Source organism: Rhodnius prolixus, unplaced genomic scaffold (assembly GCF_049639745.1).
Source record: "Rhodnius prolixus isolate KJV_2025 unplaced genomic scaffold, Rpr scaffold_11, whole genome shotgun sequence".
Taxonomy (NCBI): domain Eukaryota; kingdom Metazoa; phylum Arthropoda; class Insecta; order Hemiptera; family Reduviidae; genus Rhodnius; species Rhodnius prolixus.
This window is the reverse complement of record NW_027411625.1, coordinates 16406834-16429042: the sequence shown is the minus strand read 5'-3', so window position 1 is coordinate 16429042 and position 22209 is coordinate 16406834. Positions and strand designations below refer to the sequence as shown.

General features: G+C 32.2%; 2 protein-coding genes across 13 annotated transcripts in view; one reads left to right on the top strand and one right to left on the bottom strand.

Moving 5' to 3' along the window:
- Window positions 1-15907, bottom strand: part of Obsc (Obscurin) — a 226868-nt gene extending 210961 nt beyond the window's left edge. For 6 of the 8 annotated variants that reach the window (XM_074138258.1, XM_074138266.1, XM_074138267.1 and 3 more), the window contains exon 1: window positions 1110-1266. The gene's annotated coding sequence lies outside the window, so the exon portion shown is untranslated. Of the gene's footprint in view, window positions 1-1109; window positions 1267-15439; window positions 15557-15763 lie in introns of those variants that run through there. The other 2 variants (XM_074138259.1, XM_074138261.1) reach the window with 2 other exon arrangements.
- Window positions 3491-22209, top strand: part of Pi3K21B (phosphatidylinositol 3-kinase regulatory subunit alpha) — a 50215-nt gene continuing 31496 nt past the window's right edge. For 2 of the 5 annotated variants that reach the window (XM_074138269.1, XM_074138270.1), the window contains exons 1-2: window positions 3491-4797; window positions 11280-11414. In XM_074138269.1, the coding sequence (XP_073994370.1) occupies window positions 4063-4797; window positions 11280-11414 (870 nt within the window). In that variant the 5' untranslated portion in view covers window positions 3491-4062. Of the gene's footprint in view, window positions 4798-7249; window positions 7386-11279; window positions 11415-16380; window positions 18888-20753; window positions 21156-22209 lie in introns of those variants that run through there. The other 3 variants (XM_074138273.1, XM_074138272.1, XM_074138271.1) reach the window with 3 other exon arrangements.

Below are 22209 nucleotides of genomic sequence, written 5' to 3'. Positions count from 1 at the left end.
GGAATAAACTTCAATTTTTTTTTTAACAAATTATGCGCATTGACAGATGTGAAAATTCAAAACTTTTATTTAAAACATGTTTCAAGAAAAATTCATTTAAGTGCACCTTTAGAGTGGGGCAGGCTTCCTTCTATTTCTATTTCAGTTTAATTTACTGTCTCAGCCCCTGTATAATATTGATAAGGGTTAAAAATTACAAATTTAAAGAAAATGACTACAAGTGCTACTTTAATAATTGGATTGTTCACTATTAATGCAATTTTTCTCCAAATGGTTCCAACGATTTCCTCTAAATTTAACCATTAGGACCACACTGATTTACATAGTGAATGGGCCGTGACAATTATTTGTAGTACATTCCTTCACACTAAAGCATGGATCTTAGGATGAAGTGAACATAAGCTCTGCTATAAAGAGTTTTTCATTAAATTTTACGATTCTAACATTTGTACATTACTTATAGGAGTCAAATGTGAAGCCGAAATAAAGTTTGACCCCCCCTCCTTTACCAAAGTTCTTCTTTAGCAAAGTGGATTTAAAATCCTTCAACCTGATAGCTTTTATTTGTGAAAATTTATTCTATTTTTCAATAAATTAAAGAAAATTTAATTTCATAAACTTCGTTTGATTATGAGAGAGAGAGAGAGAGAGAACGTAGTGGTACGTTCATCTCAGATTTTTTTTCATCAATCCATTTTGAAAATTTATGGTATGGTTTAAAATCAATGGGCACTTAAAAACAGAGCAAATACGTAACTCATAAAACCATATATTAAACTAAAAATGGCACTTCATATGAGAAGCCAAAAGTGATCACTACCTCGAAATTCCGAAAGTTTCATTTAAAGCACCCATTTACATTGTGTTAGTGAATGCTATTAAACGTTATATAAGAAAACTGAAAAAGGGAAACCCATTAAGTAACAGTGGTAATGCGATTTTCTGACATTAACCAAAACCTTATGATAGAATCCCCCTGCTGGCATCTAAACATAATATCAAATGTGAACTCTACGGTTTTCTGTTTTGGAGTTTTGATTACCCACACACTACACAGGCCTTGAGAGGAAAAATCAAATAAAAATTTTAATAATAATAAATATACTTACGTTTAATTTGTCGTAAACATAGAAATAATGACGGTAACTACTAAAAACCAAAATAATATAAACCGACTTTAATACCGCGTGTTTTATAAAGTCATGAAGGTGGCGAATTGTTTGGGCACTGAAACCAAATTGAACGGTTAACTGGTGTGACCGTAGGATGCCCAGCTAGCGAGAGGCAGTTTCTACAGGCGAACCCCACTCCATCACCTTAGGGACAAGGGCCAAAAACTCATCTGGACGCAAGTGCCAGATTTTAAATTCCAATAACAAATAGATAAATAAATAAGAATTATTATACAACAGTAAAATTTTAAAAAATCTGGTGTGAACAGATACCCTCGGCATTCTCTTACCGCAATTAAAAAAAAAATCTTGAAACTTGGAATAAGTTCTAGAAAGATAGTTGCCGTCAATATTGAACAGACCCACTTGGGTCACTTTTATAAAACGATCTGTTGAAGGTAGCGTGAGGTCACAGTTCCACAGAACCCCACTAACTATATATTCCGTGAGAAAAAGTCTTAAAACAAAGTGGTAGGTCTAACACATTTCTTACACACTCAAATGAAACCCTTTGACGACGGCCTAGAAAATGAAATTCAGAAATCTATTCAGTAAAGTGGGGCTTCCAGTTGATCATGTTCTTCAAATTTAGTTCTTGATTATAGTTAGTCTTCGCTATATGTAATTAGACAGTGCATTAGTTCTAGATGCTCCATGCTTTACTTTAAAAAATAATAATAATTAGTGATAATTTAACTAGAATATGTACCTTAAATAGAAAATTAACAAATCATCAAAAGAACAATTTAAATTAAACTAAACTAATTTAAGCCAAACAAATATAATTATCACAAAAATAATGAATTATGCTATTAAATAAGGGCTCCTTTTACGGGACTTCCCTAAGAAGTGGAAAACTAATTTCTTAATTGTAAGAAAAAAATTTACATGACTTAGTATAAGTTTTAAGAGATAAATAACATTTGCTCTTTGCCCCCTTTAGAACAGATTATTCGAGTTTAGGAACTTCAGCATATAAGCAAGCATACACCATGAGTCAGTTGATAGACAGTTTTTTAAAGAACTGTATGCTGGAATGCACCCATTATCATATAGCGTCACCAAGAGAAGCAAATTCAAGTTGTGAGCGGATCAAATATAAACTATTCATTTTTAATTATGTTCATCTTATTAAAGAGTGGGATTGGAAAAGTAAATTATCGAGTAATAAAAACATTTAAATTTAGAAGATTATTTACGGTTCATTCAGAAAATAAAAGTCATGTTCATCATGTGAATGTAAAAGATGTGCCTTAGAGTGAACGATTTAGCTTGGTAGAGCTCTAGAAAATGTGACATAAATCCTCTCTGCTGTGATTAAATCAGTTTTAACTGCTGCGTTCGCAGCAACTCTAAGGCATGATGGCGCAATGCCATTAGTCATAGTCAAGCGTAAGAGTTCGAACAAGGACCTACGCCCAAAGATACGGCAAACCTTTTTAATCAAGGCCAGGGGCTGTAATAATAGTAATAGTAATAGTAATAATGGTAATAGTAATAGTAATAACAATAATATCAGTAGTAATAACAATAATAATAATAAGAAAAACAATAATGATGATGATAATAATAATAATGTTAATAAAAATAAAAATAATAATAATCTTTCTTTGTATCTTTCTTAGAAGTGGATGACAACGTGGTACAGCTGGTGTTTGTTCTAAACTAATCCATTGTTTTTATTTTATGTCGAAAATAAAAGCAAAAATTCCTTATGATTAAAAAAAAAAACCACTTCGGATTTGGCAGAACTGAAGTCAGCAAATTAGGATTACAACTCTTACAACAGAGGATACCCATGGCGAACCTTACGTTCCAGCCCACATAAACTTTTCAAATTTGTTCAACAAAATATTAACGTCAGAAGGAGCGTATGTATTGTTTTTAACCTTTTTTCATCATATTTAGATTTAACTTGGCCATTTTATGAATCGTATAGAACTTTTCATGAGCTGCTAAAACTAAAAAATGAACATCAAACGTATAGTTACTGAGATACTTTTAGTAAAAACTGTATATAGAGTTTGGTTGAGGATTATGAGAGGAAAAAATAAATAACCAACTTTTGTTCCACCCTAGTTTTTTGGTGGCCAAGGGTACAGTCACTTTTAAAAATATTCTTTTAGAGGGGGGCCATACCTCTCAATTGATTAGTCCCGAGTCTGGTATTTCATAAGTATACAAATTTATTAATAAACTAAAATTATTGGGCAGTACTATGAAATATAATAAAATAAATACAGATAGTATGAGAAATACTAATATCTCAAACAACAAGTTGGTCACATTGTATTATAAAATAAAAAATTGAAGTAATATACTATTACCGTCTCAATTTGTGCTTGTTCTTGAATGTACAATGTAAAGTTAAAAATGGCTGACCGGTAAAAAATATGTATAAATTAAATCTATTTTTTATTATTATATAAAAAGAATAAGTGTTTAATTGTTTCCCTAATTGTTTTTAATGTGTCAAAATTCCATCCAAAATAATTAACCAAGCAAAAAATGTGTCTAACACAAATAAATTTTGTGCCACAAATGATGCCACCATATTATTCTGGTTTAGTGTCAAATTGTTTTAAATTTTCCATTAGTTAAAAATACCGTGGGAGAGAACACTTAAATAAACTGTAAAATATGTAATCAATGAATAAATTAACAAAGTTATTACTTCGGGGAGAGAAAAAAAAATCGTGTTGATTGAAACAGTTGTGTGAAAAATTAAAACAGAGTGAAATGAAAATGAATACTGAAATTTTTTGTGATAGTAAAAAAATTAAATGTGTGTTAAAAAAGTAATAATAATAAAATAAGTGCTATTATTTTTTATTTACAGAGTGCTTAGAACAAATAAATAAAAAAATAAAAGCTTTCTTTAATAAAGAACATGTTGCCAAGTAATAAGTATTTAAAGAAAAATGCCGAAAGTGGTATTATTAATAAGTTAATAAATAACAACAGTGATAATAAACAATTTTTACAAGAAATTAATACAACAAATTTAATGAAAATTGATTCAGAAAATTATATAATGAATAATTGTAAAACAACAATAAGTAATCGTCCGAGATCGTTTAGTTTTACTAATGGTATAACTAGGCCAAAAACTTGCACATATCATGGGTTAACAACAAATTTATTAACTTCAGCAGCTAATGGAACAACAGGACAGAATACAACAATAAATGATACAAATAATTATCACTTAGATTTAGAAATACGAAAAGAAAATCTACCAAATTATAATACAGCAATATTTTCACCAATAATAGCAAAACCAACGTCATCAACAACAGGTACAATTTGTCCATCCAGTAATACAAGTTCTTCAACAACAAATATACTAACAAATTCACCAATACATATTAGTGGTGCACAACAAAATACATCAACAACCTCAGCTGCAGCATCAATACAACCATTATTAGCCGGCAGTTGTGCAAGAACTTTATCATTTCATACATTGTTGTGTTCATGTCATGTTACATGTTGTTGCTTGTGCGATTCACTTTGCAAGCCGGACTGTTTAAATTGTATACAAGCAATTTGTGTAAAGTTTACTGGTGATCTAGTAAACAATACCCAGCAGGAACTGTTACCGTTTTCAACATTACGTGACAAAGTTAGTATTATTCACGTTTACTATTTATTTTTATTGGGGTGATTAAAAAGAAACGTTTTTGGGTTGTGATAAAGAGTTCCATGCAATGGCACCAGTCCCTTTGGCTTAGAATCTCAAGAGTTCTTGAACTTCAGACTGTGATTTCCTTTTGAACTGCTTAATGATAGAACGCCCGAAGGAAGTGAACTCTGTAATAATTTATGGGACGGATGGTGCCAATTCGGGAGTTTTTACATAGTGAGATAAACAGCCCAAAATCCAAGATCTATGGATTTTATGCTCTTGGTCAATTTTTTATGTATGGAAGGATTCGTGCGTTATCTCTAAAAATTCGATACTATTCAAAGCCCGCTGTTCTTAGTCAAAGCTGCCATAGAGTGAGTCAACGGTTTGCTCATAATGGAATTGCTAAGTTCTAAGAAACAATTTTATTCTATATTTTTGTAGTTGGAGGAACATTAAGTAATCAAAAGCTAAATCTGTTGAGATCTACAAGATCCTACTGTGATTCCATTTAGTCTGCTTATACCTAATATGCAGACATCTGTAATGTGTTAATCTGAATGACTGCGTGTGATAATGAGATTTTCTTGCTGCACTAAAACCAAGTTGTTGTTTCATTCAACTACTTCTTAAAACGTTATGTATATTATGTTAATGTTCAAGCTGTCAGTATAAGTATTCTTTGTGTTAGAATGCGAAAATTTTAAGGATCCAAGATCCCTGAAGAGCAGACCCTCTTTGGAAAAAAATAACACCACCTCTTTTCTTTTTTTTTAATTTACCAAATTTTCTATTAGGTTGAGGTGATTAGTGACCAGTATACCAACTTTTCTTGTTTGAATTTATTGATGTGACCCAGTTGATTTGTAATACATTCCGTCAAATTTTCTAGTAGATGTAAACGTTTTTGTGTTAAGAGGCCAACTCGTTTGAACTTGTGTATTGCCGATGTTTACGAAGTTGTCGGTTGGTAAAAGGACAATCCCCGCCCAGATTACGGGTGATGTACTATTAATCTCCACACTTCATCACTGGAATCTATGTCTTCGACTGAAACTCAATTCTTTTCCGAATTTTTTGAAACCAAAGTTGAGCAGATTCAAACCCTTTTTCCCTTTCACGTCACCACATTTTCTGGTTTTTGTTAGTATTAGAACCTCCTATGTTTAAAATTCACCAAAATTTCATGTACTAAACCATATTAAAAAAATATGAACAAATAAGATGATAAATCAGATTTTGAATTATATATTTTTAAAGAAAACTTTACCCTAGCTAAAAGATTGAATATTATTGGGGCTTTCTTTTTTGTAGAGCCCGAAGAGGTCAATAAAGACAATAAACTTGACGCTATTTGTTTACTCACTCCTATATTATTTTATAAATAATATTGATGATTTATACAGGGTGCGTAATAGGATTACTTACTGGCCTATACTTAACAGAAATGGATCTTCAGTCTCATTTGCGATTCCAATAAAATCACAGTCCGAATTCCTCAACCGTTTGAGAAAAAAAAAATTTGTAGTACCCCTCCTCCTCAAAAGTGTTTTTTGACTTCTTTAAGAATAAGAGTTGAAGCAAATTTAATGATGCCTTTGGAAAAATTACATTTCCACAAGGTTTTTTTCTCTTTTATTATTCATTCTTTTGCGTTGTATTAAGATGTTACTACCCAGGCACTTGGAGGTATTCTACTGCTAAGACATGACAGAATGACCTCTGTTCTATATTAAAGTCAAACTATTTTGGAAGACAAAGTATCATATTTTGTACAATATAAATACTATTATCTCCCAGTGATTTTTATTTTGACCAACTGCTGTGACTTGTAATTTCCATTAAGACTACACATAATCAGTTATAATTCCTGATGAAATTTGAATTTTTAAAATTCATTCTAAGTCTGTAAATATCTTATTTATTAATTAGATTAGTGTTAAAAAGAAAAAGAAAAAAAGAATAATGAAATCTTTGGCAGCACCAACTTAGGATGAACTTTGAAAGTTTGAAATGTGTCGTAATTATAACAGAGAAGTGTGCTTAAACTGCTCAGAGAGGTACCAGTTGGTTCAGTAGAAGAAATTCTATTCTATTCTGTAGTTTGAAATGTTTTTTGATTAGGGGGCTCAACTTGACTAATATAAACTAATAGCTGCTGCATTGAGTAGTGTTTTTAAACTATGACTCCAGTTAGTACGTGTCTCCACCTAAGTAGTTCTTGCTGGAAGACATCAGAGCCCTTTTAGGCTGTAGCTCCACATTTAGTAGAAGACATGTTGCAGGCTAGAATCCTAAAAACACTAGAATAAAATTCAACTTGACTAGCAGCTGCTTTCAGTAGTTTAAAATTAACTACCAGATTTTTCCTTCGTGCTTACTCTCCAATTAAAGCAGGCTATCCAATTTAAAGAAATCCTTTGATTTTAGATACTTTCAATGATGTATTTTTAATTTGAATGAGACTTGTACGACACGGATATACCTCGTTCAGCGCTTAAAACTTGAGCTTTTGGGAGAATAGGAAGAAAAGAAATAGAACAATTAACCCTCAAAAATGGAATTCATCTCCATTTAAAGCACGTGTAAGTTAGATTTTCAAATCATGTTCTACAAGTTTACCTCTTTGTTTATTCTTTCCTTGGATGAAAATATAACTATGACATTTTCTAAATGTTACAGTGAGTGTTCTCAAGCGGTTGTGCCTTTAAAAAGAGGCAAAAGTTACCGATTCTTTGCTTTTGGTAGTAGCCCTTACTACATGAAAAATAACGAAACACTGTGTAAATATTTAATTAAATTATTCCCGTATAAATCTCCGAAAAGAAACGTGCAAGGTTGGGACATTGGCAAAGTAATTGAATATTGTAAGGTTATGTTAACCTCCAAATACACAAATAAATTTGGACTAAAAGTAAAATAATTATAAAGCATAGCCCAGGTACGATAATAATCTAAGGGAAGACAGTTGGTTACAGAATAAGACCCGTATCAGGCTCAGGGGGAGAGCAAAAGAAGAGGTTGAGGTGTATGTTCTTAACGTCAAACTACTAATTAGATGTCTTGGACGGGAGCAGGGGCGTATATTTACTATTAAAAATGTTTTCTAACAAATTAAAAGCAGCTGTATGCGGGTTTCAAACAAGGGACCTTTCACTTAAAAATCCGCGCTTCATAGTCACTACACCAACACACGCTATTAAAGCGGAAGAGATTTGATCAGTGGTTTGCGTACTGAATTCCCACGCGGAAAATCCTGGTTCGAATCCAGCTACCGACCCTTAGATTGTCAATTCCTAAAAGCTTCTTAAAGCTTACAGTCCGGTGATGGACAGTGTTATCTGTTATGAGAGAATACTGTACGAAAACCAGAAGTACATTGAAAAGGCTCCGGTCGTCAATGACATAATATGTTAAAAAAAAGCTATTAAACAACGAACATATTTATGAATGTATAGCACAGAAAAATAGTATATAAATAGTATGGAATGGGTTTTTAAGCTGGTTCAGAAAATCATTAACAGAAAGAAAAAGTGGTTTAAGCTGATCCAATATGGGGATAGAAAGTTATTCAGAGGAAATATTACTTGCAGTTAGAGCGACCGAGTGAACGAATATAAATATTAATTTATTCAATATTCAAACGAGTACAGACAACGTATAAAAATTTATTCTAAGAGGCCCGAATATAATGCCAGTCTTTGCTCTCTGTTGTAAAGAAAAGGTTTATTTCAATTACAAATTGTTGAATTTAACCTCCATTAATTTATCAAAGGATTTTTAAAATTAACAAAAAAGTTTACGCGAAATCAAATAACTTAGTAGTTGAGTACAGCAACTGTTCAGTGAAAATAAAGCAGTCTACTTTATGTTCCCTTCATTTCATTTGTAACATGGGAAAAAAAGTGAAATTTGGTAAACCGATACAAAATCTTAGCATTTATTGCTCACCTGAAACTCGCCTGATTCTGCCCATTATTCCGCGTCTTCCGCTCTTAATCTAGTCTCTCCCTAAAACGATATACAATCATGTCACTCTCTCTCCATATTATCTAACGCGAACCTCACTACATTTTTTTCAGAAACTAATAAAAAGCACACCTGGTACACAGACCAGTTACATGTTAAATTTTCCAGCCCTGCTTACCAGTAAGAGACCAGTATCTCGCTTGTTTTAACATTATCCATCACTGTATGTAACTGTTATTTAATGTATTATTTTAATTATGAATTAAGAATAATTTTGAGAGAACCCAGTAGGAGCGCCAAATTATTAGTTAGCCCCGAACGCTGATATTACTTCACACGGCCCAGTATCTTTGTGGTGGAACTTCAGAATTTCATTCATTATTAGCTGCCTTTTGACCGTTTTGTTGTTGCTTGGATATAGCGTGGAATTATTAGCTCATAAACAAATTCAAACTAGAGAAAATAATGTTTCTATTTTGAGCAGCAAGCTAAAATACGAGAAGAAACAAGTCATTATTTGAGTATTTCACATGGATTTTTTCCTAACACAGGGACCATCATTAAAGCTATTATCATTCCATTATTAGGGCTAAGAAAATGAAATGATCCTGAAATTCTTCTGCAAATGAAATAAATTCCAAACAGTAAACTCGGTCTAGAAATTTGCTTGCATAAATTTTAAATGACTAACCTTGAAGCAAAGGCAAGGAGGTTGTTTTGCATAGGGCGCCTATTTGGATAGTTCGCTCATTCCCATATTTTAAATTTATTACAAATACAACAACAAAAAATTCTTAAGTATCTAACTTATTAAACAAGAAAATAAAAATTCCAATTTTTCTAGAACCCTCCTTTATAGCAGTTTTCTTGATAAGAATTTCAAATAAAAACGTTAGGTCTTGTATCAAAGTAGAAGTGTAAAAAAACAAAACTAATGAACAAAATCTGGTCTGAACCACTCGACTTTCTCTTCTATTGCTACAATTACAAATAATAATAATAATAGTAATATTTAAAAATAACGTTTTCATTAAATAAATATGGACGTTTGCAAATTTATAAGAGTAAAGAAAGGGTCATGTTGTTGAACTTTAGTCTAGCTGCAAAGTAATCTCTCCTGTTACTTCCGATAGACAGATTCCTGAAGAGTCTATGACCCACTTAGTAACTTTTTATACCAAAGAAATTTAAAGAAAAGTGAGGCACCACCGGTAGGATATATTTAGTGGCAGAAGTTAAAAGAAAATTGTTGCTGCCATTTTTGACGTTCTAGAAAACTAAAAAATCTATTTGGAATTTCTATCTTTTAATAGCTAGAAGGACAGTAAATTTTTCTGAAGGAGCACATTAGAAGCTTTGCTTAACAACTCGTCTTTTTCCTGAGACCACCAAAAAAAATCCTGGGAAATAGTTCATTTAAATGCTTTTAAATGATGGGCTTTTATCTGTACTCACGGGAATTCATTGTAGACATTTTCAAGAAAACTTGAGAACCGCTTATGTTAAGTCGCACATTCGATTGACTGAATTGGACCAAAACCTCAGTGCAGAAGCAACAATGTCAAAACGGAATACTAAGTTTGTGCGTTTTAAGATTTTTGGTTTTTTTAAACGTTCTGTTCAATCATACACACATCCGGTTTAGGGGACCTCAACAATGTTTACCCAGTGGAAACTCAATTTCAAATCATTGACTCAATCATAATTCTTCCTCTAATTGGGATTAACAAAAAAAAAATTTTTTTCAAGAGGTTCACAGTTTCGGTCAGTGGTCTATACACCATATTGGGCTATAAAGAGTGAAGTCTGAATTGCTATCTTCTCCAGAACCTCCTAAGTACTTTATGGAAAAACGATATGGCTACTTTACAAAATTTCAAGAAATCAGTTGGAGTGGTTTAAAAAAAAGTCAGGTGTAAACAACCAAAACATATTCAAGCTCTAGCTTATAATCGGAATCTCCAAATTTTTCAATTGAAGCTGATATTTAGTTTGTAAAAACTATAGTTGCCCTCATCCCTCTCAGAATTTCTTTATTTTCATTTTTGAGATAGTTTAAACTACACGTCGTACCTACGAACATATCTAAAAGTATTAACAGACTATTTAAAAAAAAAAACACTTTTTAGGAACTTAGGTGATTTCACTCGTTACTGAAAATGTGACACTACCGTAATACTTTCCTTACAATTAGAGAAAGAAACGTAATTCGCGCTTTCTTTTAAGGGATTTTTGTAAAAAAAAATTTAGCAACTCATTTATTCCAAATTAATTAAATGTAAATGAAAGAATCATACATTGTTCTTAAAAGACACTTCAGAGTGGTGTGTGACCTTAAGACTATACTATCTTTACACCTCCCCCAGAAACCCATCAAAATCAATTTTTTCTGTAAAAACAGATAAAATTGCTATACCTAAATATGTACCATGAGTATGCAAATTTGAAGTTTGTAATAATCATTAATTGCTTATATTCTAATTCACTATCCTTTGTTTTGTATTTTGCAGCCCATTTCTCAGTGGACGACAGCAAATGTGGTCGATTTTCTCACTAGTCTCAACCTGTACAGATATGTTAGTATATTTAAGACGAAAAATATTCGAGGCATCGATTTAATTCACTTGGATAGAGATATACTCCAGGTAACATAAATTTATTTTAAAAATTACACCTTTGCTTGATCAAATTTACAGCACAGGCCCCGTTTCTTACTTCTTACTCACTTTTAGTGAAAAATATTATAGTAATCATGATATTTTCACTAGTGAGTTTTCACTGGAAATATAAATTTCTATGAGTGAAAAAGAAGTTTTTAGGAATTAGTCTTGTTTATCTCCTTTTTTAGTAATCATAACCCAAAAAGAGTAAATTTTAGTAAGTTCAGTTTTTTATGAAAACATGATTGGATCAACAATTTGAAAAAGAACATTTCGAATCAGTATTAGTTTGAATACCAATAACCCACTTTGATGGTTATCGCTTTTAATTTTAGCTTTTTCCGAGGAATTAGTTTTGACGCTTTAGAGAAAATGTAAATGCTATGTAAATCTCTCCATCTAAAGTGCTCCTTCTACAAAAATTTACTATTTCACTTCCTATCTAAATTTTATAAATTAAAATACATTCCATGTTAAAGAAAATCAGTTGCACAGAGGAGCAACTTTTTCGCATTTTTTTTAAATTTTTTTATTGGAGTCGTTTTTTTAGGGAATGGCTTTATCGACTTCCTTGAAACTTTTATACTATATAATTATCTATCAGGAATGCCTATTATTTTTATTGCAAACAATGTAAACAGATTTGTTTAGAAAAAGTGATTTTCTGACTTCTGGGCCTAGGAAGAATCTAAGAGTTGAAAATCTGGGATTTCAAGTGATAACGGAAGCAAATGACCCAAATAACAGTGTAACATATTCCAATTTTACACTTGGCAGGCCGTGTTTGTTTGAAGGAACTTAACTTTAAGAGAAATTTTGACATTAATTGTCTAATAATGCAGTAAGATACAGTCAGATGAGTGTTTACGCCTGATTTTATATTCACCAAGCAATCAGTCTTGTCTAGACTATTCTCAATGCATCGTCTTTAACTATTTTTTAAATATAAATGCATTATGTACTCATGTTTGTTTGTGTCCCTGAAGATGATTGAATAAACAATCGAAACATCGGAAAAGTAAAAAAAAAAAATTCCCTGAATAACCCTCCAGAAACAATAAAAATCTACCATATAAAGTTTTTAAAGTAACATTCCATATGAAGTTAACCATAAAATTTACCTACATATTATAGTTGTTGATCTTTTGATATTATCGCGATCAGTATTACTATACAAATACCAACGATATGCAAGAAAAATAGTTATGATGTAAGTAAGGAAAAGAATTAGCTCTGTGATTTAGTAAACTGGATTCCCATTCTTGGTTAGAGTCCCAACTGCCCGGTCCTTACATTTTATCCGTAGGAGCCTCTTACAACCCCGATGGTATACAGTTCGGTTGGTACATTTACTGAAAGAGGAGACGAGGGGCGTCATTATCTTCAGAACTTGAAAATTCCTAGTTAAAAAATGTATTTAAGTAAATTTATAAATAAATAATAAAATGTTTTTATTGTCCAAATAATACAATAGTTTTTACTTTATATAAACATTGGAGTACCAGAACCAGTTCTTTTCCTCTGACAAAAATAAGTTAAACTTCTTCATGCTTAAAAATTTTTCTTTTTATATTTTGGGAAAAAGGACAAAAAACCCAATACAAAGGTAAATTTATAATTGACTGGGGGAAGCGGGTTAAGGAGGCCAAGGATCAATAATGAGCCGTAGGGCCGATTATTTATTTATTTAAATTTGAGGCACGTGAACATCTGGGGTTATTGGCCTTCGGAGCTATTTAGTGCACTGCTGGCCTCCGGACTGTGTTCTCTCGTTGCAGACTATTCTGTCCATCACCGGACAGTGATCAGTAAGAAGCTCCTAGGAAGAAAAAAATCTAAGGGCCAGCAGCTAGATTTGAACCCGAGATCTCCGCGTTGGAATCCAGTATACGCTAAGCACAAATCTAATCCCATCCCGCTTATTATTATTATTAACTTTATAATTAATGACGCCAGTAATTTTTTTTTTTTTTTAATAATAGAATTTTAATAAAATAGGGTTATTAACCCGAAGCCTCCGATCCGCCTGTAGACAGATATGTCTGTTTATTCGAATCTCAGGGGTTTCTTAGCAATTACTGTGCCCTGAAGGACAACTCACCCAGTGGAAACAGACCTGTAAGTGTGCCAACACTGACTTACTGTAGTGAGTCTTGGACACTGGTGCTCAAACAAGTTTGAGAAGTCAATTTCAAGCAAGGAAATGTGCTTCTAAAGAAAGGTGGAGAAAAAGAAACGTTCTATTAGAAAAAACAACTTTGGTGATTTGGACATGTTGCCAAAATGGAGGGTGTTTTCTAAGTAACCTATGAGTCAGAATGGAAGGCCGGAGACACCACGACCGAAAAAACAAAACTGGGACGAACAAGTTAAGTGGCTTTAGAAAGGTAAAAGTACAGTAGAGTGGCCTTCTGGCAGCTACAAATAGAATAAGTTCTGAAAGATCTAAAGTAGCAGAAAAAGTATAAAGAAGTTGAAAAATTTAAGAATATGTATCTAATTTAATAACAAATTTGTATGAAAGATAATTTATTGTAGATGCCCTTGAGTGTTCTAAGCAAGCCCGAAAGCTTGGGGAAAAACATGTCTGTGTTCATAAAGGATCGAATAGTCAACAAATAATAATAATTTTAATAATAACTTTTACATGAACCGCGAATCAGTTGAATTGATTATATTAGTTTTCAAGGCAGCATTTCAAACAAACCTTTCACTGTTTTTCTTCGAAATAATCTGATTTTTAAAGATAACTTATTATGTTACTACTTTAAATAGCTCTCTTATAAGTAAAATAAAATCAAAATAATGATGCGATAGCATAATTTATTTATTAGGTATTAGATCTGTCGGTTAAACCTTTTCAAGCACATAAGTTACAATGATTGCATTTGCAAAATAATTCTTTAATCAATAATAAAAAATACAAAAACCGTAACAAAAGTTGGTTTGTAATCAAGAATAATTTTAAAAAATAATAATAATAAAAAATAAATATAAAAATTCTGTTCTAAATTATATTTTAAAGGAAAACAAAGTACCAATTCTTTTTTCCAGATTAAGTTTCTCCAAATTTGGAGCGCTAAAGATCTTTTGAAGAATTATTAGATTAAAATGACGGCATTCAGAATATTTTTTAGAAACTAGCGTTACTGTTTCCAAGGTACTATCTCTTAAATCCTAAGAATGCATTGTAAGATCCTAATTAAGATACTACGTGTTGCTACCAATGTAGGGTTAAACCAAATCGTTATGGTGATCAAGACATACTGAACATATTGCAGTGTATAATAGCACACCATACGATTGAACATATTTAAATAAATAAAATTACCGGAAGGTTAGCGTAAAGTCAGTTTTTTTCTGGTCTTGCCCACAGGTTCGCTGAAATGTTTTTTTTTCCTGGGGAACATTCAAAAGAGCAGTGAATTTAGGTTCAATCTGGGGATGTTCATTATAGAACAAAAAACTTTATAAAACCAATAAAATTGAAACTTGTCTGCAAAAAAGTTAAATTTTATTCTTGACTTAATTTCTGTATGCATTATACAGAAATGTTTCATACTTGATAATGTTCAGTCATGTAGAAATTGAATTTTTGAAACGTTGAAAGAATTTTTACTTTTATTTTTTTTTTTAAGTAAATAGCTTCTTTGTGGAGGTTTTGGGCGGATTTTTATCATAAATTGGTAAAAATAAAAACTGTTTTAAAAATTATCCAACTTGTAGTTGTGTACATGTTCTCACATTGTACTTAATACGTAATATACTTTTTAGTATTTTAGAAAATTTATATACCCAAAATATTTTTAGAAGAGAAGAAAACCTAATAAACAAGGTTGTTAAAAACGTATTTCTTAAAATTCGACTAAATCAAAAAAGTAATATAAAAAAATTTGTTGGAGCTGGCAGAAGTTTCTTTCATTCTCCAAGAAGACAATATACAAGTTTATATTTTCAACGAATTTATAACTTAAGTATTTGGGTGTTTTAGTATTTTTTGGAATAGTTACCTGACTTTGCAAGTTGTGTTCCATGATTTTACAAGATGGTAAACATACTTTTTTGTTAACCCCTTAATACGTGTTATATGTGTAGCAAAATAACCACTCTTTTCCCCTCTTCTTGTACTGGGAACATTTTCAGATATTAAACCCAAAAAAATTTGTAAAAAATATAATTGAACCGCATTAGATAAAAAGTAAGGAACAAAAATCATAATTATTTTTTAGGGTTACTTTTTCTTTTAAAAAAGTTAACCTATTAATAAAATTCATGAACAATTAAAAGTTTTGAATAAGTATTTAAGTTACTGTACTAATTTTTGAAAGAGTTACCTGATATATAGTAAGTTGTAATTAAACTTTTCTGAGTTAAGAAGCCTCTTGGGGTATGGTGAAAACCCATGTATCGTTAATTTCTAGTAACGTGGTCTTAAGTCTGGTATTAGACATCCACAAATATCCATCGACTGGAACGTCTGACCTGCAACATTATAGTTATGCTACAAATACTTGTTTATTTTAAACTAAAATAAATTTCATAAACACATTAGAAAATATTTTTCATAACTTTACTCTCGAAGAAAATTCAATACAAAAACATTCCGTTTGTCGGCCAGAAGCGAGCTAGCGTCAGGATAAAGTGTATGTGTAACAACCTAAGAATAAATTTATTCTCTTTTTAAAAATGAACATAGTTTTAAGTTCACTAATCTAATTTAAATTGTACAATGATGTTTAAAAAAGAAGAAAATAACGTTATCAATAATTACTTTAAACGGCTTTGCATGTACAAATCATTTGTTTTATTTAATACTAAAATTGTTAATTTGGAAGGAGCTTGTAAAGCTATTTAAAAAAAACTACTGAACTGAAGGTTTTCAAAAATATCCCTAAAACTGTAGAATTTGAACTTATTGTTATCTTTCTTGAGATAAGGGTGAACTCAGCTGTCGTAAGACCTGTATGACAAAATCTTTTGTGAACATCACATTTTCTTTAGAAATGAAAAAAATAAAATAGATATACATGTTGCAATTGTATCACCATTTTTAAGGAATTTAATGCTGCCCTTTCGCAGGAAAATTTCAAGAAACTCAGTATGAAGCTTTAATCTCAAACTAGGCATTCTATTTGTCCTTTGATTATGATAGGAAGTGAAATAGCAATTATTCTGAAGGAGCAATTTAAAAGGAAACAGTTGCTGTTTTCCTAAAACCAGTACTCCCGGGAATAAGATTCTAATAAACGTGATAGGCATTTAGGTCGTTGAATGGCCCAGCAATTTAAAAAAAATCCGGACATGAAGTCCGTCAGAAAAATAGGGTTACTTTAAACACACAAACACTTCATGAGCGAGATGACTTTTTTTTCTTGTTCAAGGACCTCAAAGCATGTTTATCCTGCCAAAATACGATTTAAAAATTTTGACAGGTCACAAACCTTCCCCTTACTGTCTGAAAAACAAGATACAAAAAAGTTCGGTTAAACCGCAATTTTGTCTGGTTTTCTTCACACACGAAGTTCTAGCAACTTGTTGAATCTTTAAAATGTATAAAGTGTGCGTAATCAAGTTCAATAGGGCCTATAACGAAAACTGCCCGTTTTGGTAGCTGAGAAAAATTCACCTAATTCTACTAACACCCTATAATATTTTTTTAGCCACTGTAGAATGTTTTTACTCATATTACTTCTCCTTCAGAGAAAGTCTACACAATTCTACTGTGGAGCCTTTTTTTTGATGAATCATGACAGTAAAGTATAATAATCCCTATTTATTCAGGCTTTACGTCCAGTTACCATACTAGGTATCGGGCACGGGAACGACTAGCAAACATATTTTATTATAAATTTTCATATAACTAGACCGTCCTTTATTTGCCAGGTATTTGGAAAATGGTTTTAAAAATGCCCTAGCGTTATTCAGCTTTAGTCAATCGCAATCCTGTTTGCAGACTTGCAATGGTACTTTTTTTCACCCAACCTACAATCCACACTTAGCTAAATGCTACCCATTTTTTTTGGAGGGGGGAGAAGAGCAACTTTATCGAAGTTGAAATCAAACTCGGGGAATCTGCAAGGTATCCAACAGCTGGCAGAAAGATGCTTCCTATAACTAAACGCCATGGCATTGATGGCCCCATGGGCTATATTTTGAAAATAGGGGAAAAATTATAAAAGTTATAAAAAATTGATTTTTTTGTAAATCGGAAAACGGTTATTTTCCATCATAAACTTTTTGCGCTTTCTTGTTCTTTTTAAATACTCCCATAATATTTCTACTTCTTTGATTTCTTGTGAAGGCAACCATTCAGCTCCAAGACCTCAAAACGAAACTAAGGAGCCCACCACACGCAACTTCTCTACCCATTAATTCTGAGCAAGGCGTTTTTGAGTTTTTGCTAATTTCACGTGACTAACTTGATAAAATATATAAATTGGACCAATGCTACCATTTGGCTGTTTTATACCGTCTCATCAAAGAAAGGATGCTATGCGCAGTAATAATAGTTAGGACTGGCTGCGACGTCTACTGTTCATTTGCTAAAAATCTTGTTTGCTACTTATTGAAACTTTACTTTGACAATTCTATACATATCATGTACTTCTATTTTCATTTTCCAAAGGTTAAGGCAAGGTTTGAACCTATTGTATCACCAAGTGATACTCAACGAAAATACGATGTGCGTTTGCAATAGTATGTATTAGGTAAGATTATTTGTTTAGGAGTGGCTATAAAGCCAAAAGCATTGTGGCCTAAAAGATGAGTGTGCTTCCCTCACTTAAATGTCAGATTTGTATATAGATTTGAGGAGTGAGTAAGTTTACGTGTGAGTGAGTGTGTGTGTGATGATGAGTTGGATGCAGTTGGCCTGTAGGGCCGCTAAACCCAAGCATTTGACACTTGAACTAACTCCGCAGGCCTGGCTTAGCTGTGATAGAGGAGTCCGTGTAAGTGTCAAACTGGAACATTAAAGTCCCTGAAAAAGTGGCTAGTCCACTTCATCTTACGGGGCAGAACAAGGTGAATGCATAACTTATTAATTCCGTACGAAAAACTTCTAAAAATTTTATTTTAAGGGGCAGTGCGGAAAGTAACCCGTGATGGTATTCTTTAGCCATTATTATTATTGTGTTTTGATTTTTACACTTGAATATTCTAACATGTTTCTAAAAAATTTTTAATATTGATTTTTGATATAACCTAATTAAACATGATCATCTTGTTCACTTTTTTGTTTTTTGCTTTCTAACCTGATTTTTTTAAAGGTTAATAGTAGTAACTTTTTTTTGGCGCTTTTTCGTATAAACAAAATAGTTAAGTCGTTTTTATTAGACAATTTCTGTGGTATTCTATGTTATCTTTAAAGTAGTCTTTAATTTTTAAATTATGTTTAGTAGATTTATTAAATGTAAATATCGTAAAGAATCTACAATTCAAGATATATATCATAAAAAAGTAAGTATTACGTTTTTATTTATTTTATAATGGGGGATAGAAGTTAAAGTGGTAGACACCAGGAAATATTGGTTATTTATGAAGTCACATGTTTTTATCGGAACATTTAACATTTTTATAGTAGCAAGTGACTATTTCACGTCTACGCCATAAAAAACAAGAGTTTTAACAAAAGTCGTGTGTTATTTCCCCCAAACTTTTTTTTTCTTTCTCATATTCATAACACGCGTAGAGTCCGTCTTGGCTGGAAAATTACCCTCTTGGTTTCGTTCATAAAGGCACCGCATGGTGTCACACGTCACGTCAAACGCGCTCATGTTGGAAGGATTTAATTTTGTGCTTCTTCCTGGACCAACTTACAGCTCAGACCTGGCATCCCTTAATTTATTCACATATCCATATTTATATACATATATATCGGGGACGGGGGCGACTAGCAAACATATATTATTATAAATTTTCATATAAACTATTGAATAAAATCCAAGGCCTAGACCGTCCTTTATTTGCCATTTATTTGGAAAATGGTCTTAAAAATGCCCTAGCGTTATTCAGCTTCAGTCAATCGCAAACCTGTTTTGCTAACTTTCACTGGTACTTTTTTCCACCCAGCCTACAATCCATACTTAACCAAATGCTACCCATTTGTTTCCCAGTATGACTTTTTTTGGAGTGGGGGAGAAGAGCAACTTTATCGAAGTTGAAATCAAACTTGGGGAATGGTATCTGCAAGGTATCAACCAGCTGGCAGAAAGATGCTTCCTATAACTAAACGCCATGGGCTTATTTTGAAAATGGAGGAAAAATGATAAAAAGTTATATAAAATTGATTTTTTTAAAATTATATGTAATATATGTACTGTACTGAGAACTTTAATTAATTCTGCAATAACTATAAAGTAAAGTAATTAGGCGCTGCTTTATAGTCAACTTACAATTTCTAAAGTTCCACATATATATATTATATACAGGGTGTCCCAAGGTATATGGATAACGTCTTTTTCTCGGAAACTAAGATAGCTAGACAAAAACTAAAAAAAATACGTGTTTGTTAGAAATACAAATTTAATTTGTAAATTTGTTTCGGTGCTTCCAGAAGCGAGATACAGGCACCAACTTCATTTTTTCAAATGGGGAGGTGTGATTTTTTTATGTAAGAAATAGATTCCTCTTTTTTAGTTAGAAAAATTTACTTGAACAGTTTTTTTCTGTTAGCGATATTTTACAAGTTATGAATGAAAACATGATTCTTATAAGAAATCCAATATTTTGCACTTTGAACGATTAGTAATAAATGTTTAGTTTACATTTACTTATTTAACGTGTACCTACACTAATGATCCAGTTATTGCTACTGTCAACATGCCAAGAATAGTGTTCCAACCTTTTGAACGTCGTGATATGCATGATGTTTTTTTAGAATGTGGGAGAGTTGCTTTGAGAGATGCTCAGTTGTATGCAGAGAGGTTCCCCGACCGCGAAAGACACCCATATTACCGCACAATTTTACGTGTAGCATATACTTTTCGGGAAACTGGATCTGTTGTGCCAAAGTTAAAAAACCGGAATTTTCCAAGACCTGTCCGTTCGGTTGACAATGAACTTGATGTACTTCTCTGGATCCGAGAAAACCCTTCTTCATCCGTACGTAGAATCAGTCACGCGTTAAGAATCTCTAAAAGTACTGTTTGGAGGATTATAAAAAGCTACGACTTACGACCTTATAGGGCCCATATCATGCAAGGATTGCGCCCTACAGATCATGAACGCCGTATAGAATTTATTACAATGATCGATGTGCAATTGTCAGAAGATCCAGAATTTTTCATAAATATTCTTTGGACGGATGAATCTAAATTCACCAATAACGGCATTTTAAGCCGATGGAATTTCAGAGTATGGGCCGAAGAAAATCCTCGAGTCACATACGAAACCCGTCATCAGACTGTCCTTGGAATGGTGTAGTCTTGTTGGGAATCAACTTATAGGACCAACTTTTATGAAGGGAATATGAAAGGAAATTTTTATCTTCAATTCCTCACCGACATTCTTCCTCTACACTTGGAGAATATACCTGTTGAGCGAAGACGAAAGATGTGGTACCAGCATGACGGCTGCCCTGCTCATAGTGCAAGGCATGTAAAGAGATATCTCGATAGGCAATTTGATGGGCATGTTATATCGACACGGGGGACGATTCAGTGGCCACCTCGTTCACCGGATTTGACACCTATGGACTATTTTCTTTGGGGATACCTGAAAAACAAGGTAATTATTCATAACTTTTTTTTTCTTTTCTTATTTCTACTTATCTAAAAGCATTACTAAATCTAGGTGTATCAGAATCAAGCCGGGATAGCATCCGTTGATGAACTAAAGCAGAGAATAATAGATGCCTGTAACTCGGTTAAAGCCGAATCTATTTCTTTGGCAGTTAGGGACAATTGGCAGGAAAGAGCATGTCTATGTATCTCTAATGGTAGGCCAGTTCGAACATGATCTGTAATATTAATGAGGAGTAAAATTTATAATAAAATAGTACTTTTCTTCTTATTAATTCAAAAAACCGTTGTAATATCATTTTGAAATTTCTTTTAAGAATCATGTTTTCATTCATAACTTGTAAAATATCGCTAACAGAAAAAAACTATTCAATTAAATTTTTCTTACTAAAAATAGAGGAATCTATTTCTTAAATAAAAACCACACCTCCCCATTTGAAAAAATGAAGTTGGTGCCTGTATCTCGCTTCTGGAAACACCGAAACAAATTTACAAATTAAATTTGGATTTCTAACAAAAAAAACTACGGGGACACTTATTTTTTAGATTTTTTTTCTAGCTATCTTAGTTTCCAAGAAAAAGTTGTTATCCATATACCTTGGAAAACCCTGTAAATATAGAGTGAGAGAGAGCTTTTAGGAATTTTTGTATGGTGTTGTATAGCTAATCGCACAACATGTTGAATTCTATCTAAACTTTAAACGAAAACTGTTTAGTTTCCTCTTTTTTAATCTTTTCGAATTATGCTTAATTCATCTTTTAGTAGAAATATCCCAAAGTACATGAGGTCAGTTTTTTAGTGGCTGTTTTTGAGAGTTTTATGAACACAATGAAGAAATCTTTTTCGTTTTTTATCCTTAGTTTAATTAATTACAGTGTGATGTACAAGTAAAAATGTTCTCAGAGATTTTAGATACACACATGTTACACAAAATTGAAGAATATTTCTTAGGAATTTTCAGTAGGCGGAGTAGTAGATGATAATGAGGTTATCAGGGGATTGCAAGGTCGGAAAAGCGGGGCTGGGATATCTTATTTAA